General features: G+C 38.2%; 1 protein-coding gene across 4 annotated transcripts in view; it reads left to right on the forward strand.

Annotated features, from left to right (window-relative positions):
* The window catches only part of ASAP2 (ArfGAP with SH3 domain, ankyrin repeat and PH domain 2), a 77,023-nt gene that overhangs the window by 27,827 nt on the left and 36,843 nt on the right, over positions 1-12,353 (forward strand). For all 4 annotated transcript variants that reach the window (XM_015859400.2, XM_015859398.2, XM_015859396.2 and 1 more), the window contains exons 4-5: positions 3,665-3,739; positions 4,774-4,823. In XM_015859400.2, coding sequence (XP_015714886.1) covers positions 3,665-3,739; positions 4,774-4,823 — 125 coding nt within the window. The remainder of the gene's footprint in view (positions 1-3,664; positions 3,740-4,773; positions 4,824-12,353) is intronic.

Below are 12,353 nucleotides of genomic sequence, written 5' to 3' on the forward strand. Positions count from 1 at the left end.
GCAGTAGATGATTGCTGTGCCACCAAGTCAGCCTATTCCAGTTATGGGACACATGATCATGTCCCAGGTAGGGCTGGGAGCAAGGACACTCAAAGGTACCACTGTGTCCTGATGTGTGAGAGCCAGGTGTGGTGAAAAGTTGAATGTTTTTGTTATGTGATTTTCCCAAAATCTTATGATTAGATGCCAAAAGCATCTCTTCTGTATTGCCTTTCTGGGTTTTCAGTCACTTTGTGCTCATGTTGATTGATCCTGTCCTATTCAAGTCACTGGAAAAACTACTGAAACTTATTCAGTGCAATAGTGCTTGCCTTAAAGAAAATGACTATGAGTCAGAAGCAAAACTGTCACTTGTAAACACTTGAGTTCACTGGTGGTTGAGAAAGCCCATGGCTTCTTAATACATGGGATGCGTCTAGAATTTGGAAACAGCAGCATGAGTCATGTCGTAGGTTCTTCAAGTGCCTGAGTTTTAGTTTAATCGGAATCACTCTGTGTTAAGAAATCTCCTTGAGAAGTAGTGAAAAAGTCTTTGGTTTCTTTTTTTCATTTGCTTTTTTTGTTTGTTTTGTTTCAGATTTAAAACAGCTCTGAAAAAAAAAGTCTCATTAAAATAAATCGGAGTGCTGGCAAATGAAGAACTTCAGTGTTTAGCCGTAGCCTCTTAAGCTCCTTGAAAGTCTTTCCGCTTAGCAAATGTTGGCTTGCCTGTTGCCTTTGCCATTGCTTCTGGCAGCCATGAGTTCGTTTATATTTACATTCTCCCCCCTGCCATTTATTCTTCTCCTCCTCTGAGCTTTCTCCAACTTAGGAAGTTTTAATTTATTATTCTGTCTCTGTCATCTTATCTTGTTGGAAACTGTCAGAGGAAAACTGTGAGTGTGCCAAAGCAGCAGCATTGGAAGTAGAAACCAGGTCAACTGTGTCTTTGCTTTGCTTTTATTTTAATACTTCTTTTTTCCCCAAAACATGTGGAACTTGCTTGTGTTCCTCTGGCACAGGACAACTTTAATTTCTTTGGAGCTTTTATGCACTTTTGTTCATTTTTCTTTTTAAAATATATTTTAAAACATAAATAGATGGATGCATTTTAGCTCGCTGTGTACGCAGAGCAGGAGCTGCAGCATATTATTGCTTCTCTGCATGTGAAAAATGAGCCTGTATTTTTTGATAGTCCAGCTTAAACTTCTCAAGAAGGAGGGAAAAAATGTGAGGTCATTCTTGTGTGTCCTGCTTTGCTGATTTATAAGTATGAACAAGTACGATTCATCTAACTAGGCTAATGATGACAAATTCATGCATTATGTATGCTGACATTTGTTGCAGGTAAATCAGGAACATAGAGAATACAATGGGCTGAAAGTAACTTACAGGTAGTAGCGCACGGAACTAATTTGAACAGGCAAACATTCTCCCTGCATTAAATATATATATATATATATATATTATATATATATATATCCTAATTCTTCTAGAGTATTCTATTTAGGAGCACGAGTTCATACCCTAATAACTGAATCACTAGGGAATTTCCAGGACTGTTTTGAAGGCTGATGGTTGTTAGCATGAATATGTTTCCAGGTAGTTGAGGGTCCTGCCACTTAAGGAAAGAAACACTTGTCTTGAATCTGCTGTTGAGAAGCGCCTCACTCCTGATTTCTGCTTGATTACATGGATTTGAAGAATATTTAAATGAAGGCTATGAAGGCATTATCATTATGTTAGGCCTTTTATTACAACATAGTGATAAAGTAAAATAATGCAGTAGAACACCTTGCATAGGACGAGATCTTACATGAAGCCTCTTCTATTTCTCCTCTTGGACAGCCATAATGGGTTTCTGTGTCCATAGATATGTGCATTTCATCGGTCTTCTTGTAGAAGTCTTTATTTTTTACCTAAGTTTGGTGTGATTTAAGCTGGTTCACTTACATTTTATAAAGTACTATTTTATTAACTGTAGACACTATTACGTTGGTATGTGGATGTTGTAGTGCTGCAGAGAACTTAGAGGTGGCTTAGTGCTGTCAGCTAAGCATGTGTGGATGTTGCTCATTCAGTCTTTGTAAGAATTGTTTTAAAAACAAACACAAAGAGTTGGAACTGAACATGTTGATTCTAAAGGGCTGTGGTTGCATCCTGCAGCTTTTCGGGGAGAAGGAAATGTAGAGTGGAGGAGGGGAAATGTGATTTATCGTAGAAACTTAACAGGCCAGTTCCCTTAGAAGTTCCCTTCCCTGCTGCAAAAGTTAATCAGATTTCCTTTCTGTCATGTGGTTCTAAAGCACTCTGTTTATTGTGTTCAGCACAGTCTGTTTGCATTGTTACGGTTTAAACTCTTTGCCTAGCTGTCATGGCTCATACTTGGTATGTTGTCTGCAATCATAAAGGGTTGGAAATGAAGTGCTCCTGTTCTTGGTGTGTGCTACTTTCTTTCTTATTCCTACTGTTTGTCTTCGGTCTTTTCCTCTGTCAGAATACTGTAATACAGATCAGCTATTCAGAACCATTATTTTTTATTTTATTTATTTATCTAAATTTATATACGTTTTTAGTTTTATCAGTATTGAGAGGTAAATGGTACTTGCTAAGAGTATACACTAAATGTTTAACTAATGGCTTTTTAAGGACCAGAGTTCTTTGTGTTTGTGATCTGCGTCAGAATAAGGCACTGTGTAGCGTAACAGACATATTTTATGAGATGGGCCTGAAGAGACTTCAAAATTAACAAGATTAAATTATGCTCATGAATTAAAAATGCAGAAAAAATGTGTCATTACTTTGGTATAACTTAAACAGTAAAATCAGTCAGCGTTAGAAATAGTGGTTTCATTTTGTGCTTGTTGGATGAGATATTTATATGAGCAGGAATTTGTCTGGTTTCTTGCTGGCTTGGATTGTAATCTCTCCAGAATAAGTTTAATTAACTTGTGTTACTACATCTTTGGATGCTGGTTGTGCTGATAAATATGTTCATAAAGCAGTGCTAGGAAAATGCTATATAAGATGTGCCCTGTTGGCCAAGAAGGCCAATGGCATCCTGGCTTGTATCAGAAACAGTGTTGCCAGCAGGAGCAGGAAGGTGATTGTCCAGCTGTGCTCAGCTCTGACAAGGTCCCACCTCGAGTACTGTGATCATTTGGGGCCCTCACAACAAGAAAGACATTGAGGTCTGGAGTGTGTCCAGAGAAGGGCAGCAAAGGGGTCTGGAGCACAAGTCCTATTAGAACTGGGATTGTTCAGTCTGTTGAAGAGGGTGCACAGGGCAGACCTTATTGCTCTCTACAACTTCCTGAAGGGAGGTTGTGGTAAGGTGGGAGTTGGCCCCTTCTACTGTGTAACTGTGATAGGATGAGAGGTGATGGCTTCAAATCTGTGGTTTTGGTTGCATATTCTGAAAGCTTCTCCAAAAGAATGATTAGCCACTGGAATGTGCTGCCTGGGGAGGTGGTGGAGTCGCCATCCCAGGAGGTGTTCAGGAAATGTGTAGATGTGGTCCCAAAGGATGTGCTTTAGTGGGCAATATTGGTTGTAGGTGGAAAGTTGGATTTGATGATTTTAGGGATTTTTCCCACCCTTTGTGATTCTATGAAGATTACTTGACAATGTGCATTCTACATTAAAATGTATTATATGTATTTTCATGTAATTTTTTGTCTCGTAGATTCAGAATATGAACAACATAATCACTTTTCCGTTGGACAGTTTGTTGAAGGGAGATCTGAAAGGAGTAAAAGGGGTATGTTTATATTCTTATTTACATATTAAATTATTGTTAGTACCGTAGATACATTTAGCTAACATAATATTTTTATCTGATTTGATATAAAACTAATTAGCTTAATAAACAAGATGATTAGTTTTTATTATGAATTGAGTTGTCCCTTCTGTTAGTGGTTGCACATACAGCATGCTGTTGATTGCATATACAAAACATATGAAAGCTTTAAAAAGAGTTCTGAGATATAGAAGATAAGCAGAGAAGGAGGTGTGAGAATTATTAACTTACAGATATTTACCTAGTTGAAAGGGAATAGCACTTTAAAAATGAAGAATTTTTATTAATGCATACGCTTAGCACTCTAAATGTACCTTTTTATGAAAAGCATTGAATGAACGTACTGTGTTTCTGAAGAAAGGCTAAATCTACTTGTGCTCTGAATATGTTTCCTATTAAAATAATAGTAACTTAGAGCTCTGATGATATGTTTATAATAAATTTCAAAGCCTATAGCTGACAAATGTATTTGGCTTACACTTCATTTACTGCTGAACAAACAGGAAGCAACTGGCAGCTATTGTTCTAGGACACTGAAGGAAGAAGATGATGTATACAGACTAAAAATGGCCTCTGTGTTACTGAGGGATGAAACAATTATTTATACGCTTAGGATTATTTATACACTTATGACCTTTCTGTTGATTGCTTAGTGTGTTTTGCTCTTCTTTTTCTTCTGTTCTTCTGTGTCAGAAAAAGTGCACTTTATACAGTGTTGCTCCATGTTGCTGACTTGAGAAAATAATCAAGTGCTTTAATATTATAATTGTTGAAAAATCCAACTCACTTGGACTCCTAGAGATGCTTTTACTAATGTCAATGTATTAGTCTTATGTACAAGACTGCTTTTACATGGTCCTTATGCGAGCTTTGCAAGAACAAGCAGAATTCTTTGCTCCAGTAGGCACTGCGAGTGGCATAGATTCATAGTTAGATCTGTAGTATTTTTCATGTATATAAGTAACTGCATTGTTATTTCTTTTTGGTCTTGACAGGACCTGAAAAAGCCCTTTGATAAAGCTTGGAAGGACTATGAAACTAAAGTGTACGTATATTTTAATCTTTTATATAAAAGTATAATTGAAATCTAAGGAAGTTATTATTTAGTGATACGGTTCCAGGCAGAATTCCTAGCTGGAAAGATTTTTATTTGAGTGGAAATATAAATATAGGCATAATCATTTGAAATTCTGTAATTCTGTAATATGCAGCTTACATACACTCAAGTGTATGCAAGCCAAGATTTAGTTCAGGATTTTACAATTTGAAACATGTCTGATGTCTCTGTAATGTCTCAGGCTCTAGCATATTTTATGGGACTGCCCAGTGCTGAGGTCTCTAGGAAGACCTTAGTGAGCCTTTAGACCTTACAACAAAGTGCTAAGGATGGTGTAGGGATAAGCTTGTTTACTGATAGGGCTCCAAAATGTGATTCCTGATCAATCCAGTAGCACAAACCTTCACGATACTTAATTACTGCAGTTTATTTAGATATATGAATGTTTTCTGCATTTCATGCCAATGTTGGATGCTCTTGGCAGGTATACTGTGTATTAAAAGTGAATGGATACCTATATTGCTCTTGTCATCAATATTGTGTGTCTAGCACAATATATTATAAGCCACTTGCTTGAAGATGTATGATAAGGTGTTTAAATAGCCATAATACCAGTTTTAGTAACATAATTTTATATCTGGCTAAATGAGTCAAACAAGTCAACAAAGCTTAATTCCTCAGATCAAGCAGAATTAATTTTGGTACCTGTCATGATCCAATCAGATGAGAGTCATTGAGATTTTGACACTCCCTTGGTTTAAATTAAGGTGAAATGACACCAAACAATCAGTTGTATCCCACTACAATACTTAGCATTAGATTCTGGGTATATATATTTGTATATCCATACTCTTTGGTTATAAGCTGATAATACACTTTGTGTTACATTCTAATCTAGCATGAAAAAAGAGATTGGATAGATGGGTAAGGAAGATCCGCATCACCACTCTTAGTTCTGCTGTAGTCTCTGGTCTGGTAATATTAGGGTGACAAGTGCACACCCAATCATTGAGTCACTGTTCTTTTTAGTTATTGCAAAAAGGAGATATATCACATATGTACCTGTTGTTTGTATGTGAGGTGGGAGTGGGAGGGATTCAGCATTTGAGCATTCATGGATGGGGGAAGGGTGGTACTAACCTTTTCTTCTCCAGCTGAGTCAGGGTTTGTAGAGATCCCATCCCTTATCACATCAATCAGGTTGGCATCTCTCACAGCTGGAGAACTTGCCATGACTTCCACAAGGATGTAGGGCTGTGCATCCTCTGTTGTGTTCTGTGCTCTCATAGTATGATGGAATGGTTTGGTTTGGAAGGGACCTTTAAGATCATCTAGTTCCGACTGCTGTAGGCAGGGACACCTCCCACTAGACCTGGTTGCTTACAGGGCCATCTGACCTGGCCTTGAATGCCTTCAGGGAGGGGTCATCCACAACCTCATTGGGGAACTGTTCCAGTGTCTCACCACCCTCCCCATAAAGAATTTCCTCTTAATATTCAGTCTAAATCTCACCTCTTCCTGTTTAAAGCTATTTCCCCTCATCCTGCCCTGGTATAAAGTCCGTCCCCAACTTTCCTGTAGGCTCCCTTCTGGTACTGGAAGGCTGCTATGATGTCCCCCCAGAGACACCTCCAGGCTGAAGAGCCCCAGCTCTCTCAGCCTGTTCTCTTAGGGAGATGCTTCAACCCTCTGATCATCTTTGTGCCCCTTCTCTGGAATCCCCTCTAACAGCTTTATTTCCTTTTTGTGTCAGGGGCTCCTGAACTGCATGCAGAAAGTCTTCTGCAAGTGCAGTTGACCCATCTGAATTCATGTGCAAGCAGCCTTCAAAACTGATTCCTGTAGGCTTTTTAGTCACAAAAGCGACAAGCTTAGCAAGTTAGCTAAATCTTGTTATTTCTTTGGAGAATAGCAATGAAAATGATCTAATTACTGCTTTCCAGGCTCGATTTTTGAGGAGAACCTTAGTCGTGTTGTAATCTTGAAGCTGCCTACCTACAGCAGGATGTACATAACAAGACATTCTGAAACGTTAAGATAAACCTCCAGCCTGAATCTTTGGAACTTGTAACTATGCCAAGACTATGATGGTTCCAGTGCTCAGTGTTTCTTTTTAATACCAGCAAACAATCCTGTCTGGGGCCATGCCAATTTTCAGCTATTGAAGTAATTAAGATTTCTAACCATCGCCCTTGGCAGTAGTTTGTCTCTGAGGATGGGCCATAAAGAACAGCCCTGTAATTTAGCCTGATATTATCTACCTGTGCCTGATTACTGGATCTGAAAGCTTGTTTAATTATGTAGAACTCATTCATAGTGACATCCCACAAAGCTTATTTTCAGAATTTAAAATAAATACAATTGCAGGCTGCTGAGGCATATATTAAGAATGCTGTTCCTAGTGGAATAGAATATTCACCAGGATGAGCATGTTAGAGCGATGTAGGGGTTTGTACTTTGATCCTCAGTTTGGTCCTAGTAGCTAATGGTTTGTTTCAGAGTCACACTAAAAATATTTTCCCTTTTTAAAAACAAACAAAGAAGCAGCTTGAGTACTTGAGAAATAAAAATGCCCATAGGAAATGCATTTGAATCTCGTTTAAGGACAGTAGATGCAGGACAAGTTGTTGTGTGCATTGTTACATGTGCACGTGAAGATGGGATGCTGGCCTTGTATTTATTTTCTGCCCGTGGGATTGAATCCAATATAGGAGAACACAAGGTAGCATATGTTCATCAGGAAGTTCTTTCAGATCCATTACCATTTGCTGTGATATTTCCGGGTGGCTGGCTGGTAAGGTTGCCATGTTTTTAACTGCTCGCTTTTCAAGCACTTACATAAAAGCTCCACATCAGCAGTCTAGAGTTTAAAGCTCTTTGTCTGGCCTGTTGGACTTCTTCACTTTGATCAAGACCAAAGGATCATCTACTGGGATAGAGAGCCTGGGAATACCACGTACAGGCAAATTCTTCAAAGCTCTTTTGTGATTTATTTTTTTTTAAATGGTTGTTGTTTTATGACAGCTTTTTGTGGCTTAAGTTTGTCCATCAGGAAGTTTTTTCACTGCAATCTGCATCCCTTCTACCATGTGAGTTACCAACTGAATTCAGAATAGAACTTCCTTAACCTCCCTCCAGGGAGGCCTTTGGGATTTATCAGACCATCTTGTGTGGAAGACAGGTTTCCAGATAAGCTGAAATGCTCCCAGCTGTCACTGTTTAGCTTGGCCTTTACAAATACTGGAATTTTAATGGTGTAATTATCAGGCTGGGGTGAGAACACTAATTCAAGCCTGACTTTGTTGAGACCATCTTTGTCATCTACTAAATTTTGGACATATGAAAACAGTGAGGTTTATCTGAGTTGCTATGTTTGTAATTCTATATCCCTCAGAGGTTTCTAGAGAAAATAACTGTTTTGGTTCTGTGGCCGTCTCAAATGGATCTGAACTTCTCTATATCTGTGTGTTTTGGTCATCCATAGCACTGGGTAAATGCAGAATTGTCTCCAGTAACCTCAATCTGCAGTACTGACAGAGGTTTCCTCAGTGTTTTTCACTGTGTTACCTTAGATGATGCCTTGTTTGGACTGTTCCTAAAACAAATACTGGGATTATGCTTAGTTAGCTGTCTTTTCTAGTGATACTTCTGTTGCATCTTTTTTTTCTTTCTTTTTCCCTTTCTTTTTTGTTCTCCCCTTGGATTCACAAACCATCCAGGTTTCTAAGCAGCTTTGTCTGCCTAACCCTGTTTATCCTATGCTCAAAATCATATTGCTGGCCTGAGTTTCCAAGTCGCAAGTACAGACCTGTGAAGCTAATCACCAAATAGCAAAGCTGTATTTTTGTAGCGTGTTCAGAAGAGGCAATACCTTCATCCTGATTTCTGTCTAGATAAGGAGGTTCTTAAGAAATTCTTCAACTCAATAAACAAAATTATTCTTCCATATAAGAACAGCCTGTTTGCCTCCATATCTCATCTTTTACTTGCACATCTTTGATGATATTGAGTGTTAATACACCCAAATGTGATGTATTTGAGAAGAAATTCATTCAAAACAGTTTTGGTTGTTTTTTTTTTTCTTTTTCTCTGTAATAATTTCTGAGCTGCTTCTTCACACTCTGTAATTGTGTTCAGAAATTGTTTATATATGTGGCCTTGTTTGGGACGGTAATGTTGAGATCTGTTCTTAAACTCTTAGATCACTATCCATCAGTGTTGATTATTGTTGATTGGATTCTTCCTTTGTAGATACCCAAGTTCTCAGAGCATTTTCCTCAAGATCACCTCAGCTGACACAACTGCTTTTGTACTTTGGAATTGTTCTTGAATAAGGGTGTAAGAGGAGCAAGTGACCCAAAGCTTTATGCTAGCCAACCATTAGAAAAAATTAGGAATATCCTTAGCTGACATTGAGGAATAATTCATCTTTCCTCACCATTCATCATTAGCATGCTTCATTTATAACACTAAAGACCTTTCAATGTTTCTAAAGCTTTAAGGTAGCTAAAAGACATCAGTCAATCTCTGTTGAGCCTCTGTGAGCTGGGCAGTGCTGCCTGCTGCTCGGGGTCTTCAGTGGGATGAGTGTTGTCTGCTCCTCTGGCTGGAATTGGTGCAGACTGGGCTATGCTTGTTATGAGGCAGTTGCTTTACCCCATGTACTTAAACACTAATGGCAGACACACTGAGGGAGCATATGGGCAAAGAGTACACGTCGTAAAACTGCTCATATTTCCAGCAGACAGACTGTATTCACCAAGGCAGCGAGCCAGATCTCACCCACATTGTTTAGTTTGATCAGTCCTCTTGTGGTAGATTTTGAGGCAGATATTGTATCACTTCTGTACAGGAGTCAGAATGATAAACTTCCTGAAGCACATTATTTACTCCCTTTGTTAGCTGTGTAGCACTGTCAGTATCCCAGTATCCCAGACACAAACCTGTCTGTCTTGAAAAGAAAAAAAATGTTAATTTTGTCTTTTAATAAAGATTACTTTGTTTTTAGGCCTGTGAATATATATTCTCTTCAGAAGTAAGCACTAGTAAGCATTGTGCTAATGCTATTAAAAATAAAAGCGCAATGAAAACTAGCAGGCTTTTCTGGGAAGGCTGACTCCCTTTCCTCCTTTGCCATTCTGCTTTGAAAAGCTGGACATGAAATCTGTTATGCACACTTGAGTGAATAAAACAAGTTATTTGAATGTGCTTATGGGATTATGAGATCAAGGGAGTAGTCTGAGCTGTATCACATCACTGTGCAGAATTGCAGGCGCTCACATGTAGGTATCATTCATTAATGAATGGTTTTTGAGCTAAGTCAATAGGAGAATGAACAAGTTCTTGCTATAGTCTTGTGTAAAGATGTCAGCGTAGCTATGTAATAAAATGATGTTTCTGTAACTTAAAACTCATTTAACTCATTTTTAAACAATATTTCAAAATCATATCTTAAAATTTTGCAGGCTGTTCTTAAATTACTTCTTCAGATTTCTAACTTGACTCTGTAGACCATTGATATTCATCAATTGTCAGTACTTCTTTTGTATTTTCTTTTAAAGCACGTACGTAAGGCACCTTCCAGGTGCTGTTTCCAGTGTTCTGTGCACACATACTTAGCCTGGCTTACTGCTGTACAGGTACAGGGACAGAGAGGAAGAAAGACATATATCCTGCCAGCTCGCTGCTGCTGCCTCAGCTCAGGCCACTCCAATTTTTCACTCTTTTTTCCTGGCTGAAAGTAAAACCTGCCTTGGGTATGTTAAAGAGCAGTAATAGGTCCTGCCCTTCAATAATAATAATAATAATAAAGCCCACTTTGTTTATATCATAATGTGGAGTAGAATTGAAACTGAAGTTTATACTGGAAAACAGTCGTTTCTCAAATTGGAGCTTTACAGATATTCATACAGTGATATATGAATGGATGAGGCCATTTATTTTGTATCTGACCTACTTTTTTGTTAGAATCTTTCATCCTGTATTTCAGCTGTACACATGTCTGAGCTCATTGTCTATTAGTCATGTGCAGCTGTCTTGCAAATGGTCTGAAGGATGCTCAGATTTTAATCTTAGTCAGCACAGTCTAAATATGCAATATATGCTGCATGAGCTTCAAGAACAGCAGTTTTACAGAATGCTTGCCTTTTATTGATCTTAGAAGATTTTCCTAGGGCTTTCTGTATTTTCTTATTTATTTTGCTTCCTTGATCGGCCTGGAAAACTGGAATGTGCCTCAATATTTGGAAATCCTACGTCAATACATTCTAAAAGGATTTAGTTAACATCACAGTGCAGGAACATGTGATGCTACCAGACCCTGCCTTGACCTTTGAGATATGATAGGAAACACAACTAAACCTTGCACCCAGAAGATCTGCATGCAACATTGCACTGCTGATTCCTTTGTTTGCCTAGAAAACAAGTGTCTTGTAGCACCAGTCAGAATGGAGTCAATGTAGCAGAACAACAGGTTAAATTCTCAATTACAAAGCTGAAAAGGTCATGTGGAGAGAAAGCATAAATAATAAGGAAATGCAAACATAAATAAATGTACCTCTGGTACTTGTTTTGCTGTTTTAACGCATCATGAAAGTTGTTGAAACCACAGTGCCTCTTCCTCTGAAGCACTGCCTCCTAGCAGGTGCCTGACCGCTGAGTTCGATTCCAGATCCAGCTTCTCATTTCCGCAGTGGAAACTTCTATCTGTGACAGAAATGCAAATGAAACTCCAGCAAGTGGCCTCAAGGATGCCTTGTTTCTCCAAATTAGTTGGTAGAATTTAGTATGCTTTTGATTTAACTACTATATACTTGTAAGAATATGCTTATCTTTTAAAGAGTAGGCAGATTCTTCCAGCCAAGTCTAGCCTGTTGTTCAAAAGGAATTCAATTTCTGAGCACAATGTATACTGTAATATTGTGCTTATTAGTTGACTCCTTAGCACTTAGATATCTTCTGATTTAATTGACATTTATCAACACCTTATGACATATTAATACGCTCTTAATTTTAGGAGTGGTTATGTCACCCTTTGTTCAAGTGTTTTTCTGTATAAACAACAAAACTACTGGTAATTGATGGGTATTGAATTTGGATCACATTTCATTGAGTTTGTTGGCCTCATGAATTGTTAAGTGTGGAAGCTAAGAGAACTAAAACAATCCTGAATCATTTATCTGAGGTTTGGCTTTTTTAGAACTATTGAGTCATGTAAACTTTGAATCTGGTGTGCTGGAAAGGAGCTGCACATTTACCATTCTCTGTGACTCTTATTGTAGTGGTGTTGTCCTCATTCACAGTTGGTGTCCAGTTAATTCCTATGTTTGGTTTCTATTTTCTGTGGTTACAAAATGCCGTATTTGACAGTAAGTCGTTAAGAGCATAGACATTTTTGATGAAAATAGAACACTCTGGAATCACGTTTTTCTCCAGGCAAATGAAGACTTTCAGAATATTTATTTCAAAGGAGAGGAGCTTTCCTCAGAACATCTCTTTCCTGTAGAACTTGATGTGCTG

The sequence above is a fragment of the Coturnix japonica genome, chromosome 3 (assembly GCF_001577835.2).
Source record: "Coturnix japonica isolate 7356 chromosome 3, Coturnix japonica 2.1, whole genome shotgun sequence".
Lineage (NCBI taxonomy): Eukaryota > Metazoa > Chordata > Aves > Galliformes > Phasianidae > Coturnix > Coturnix japonica.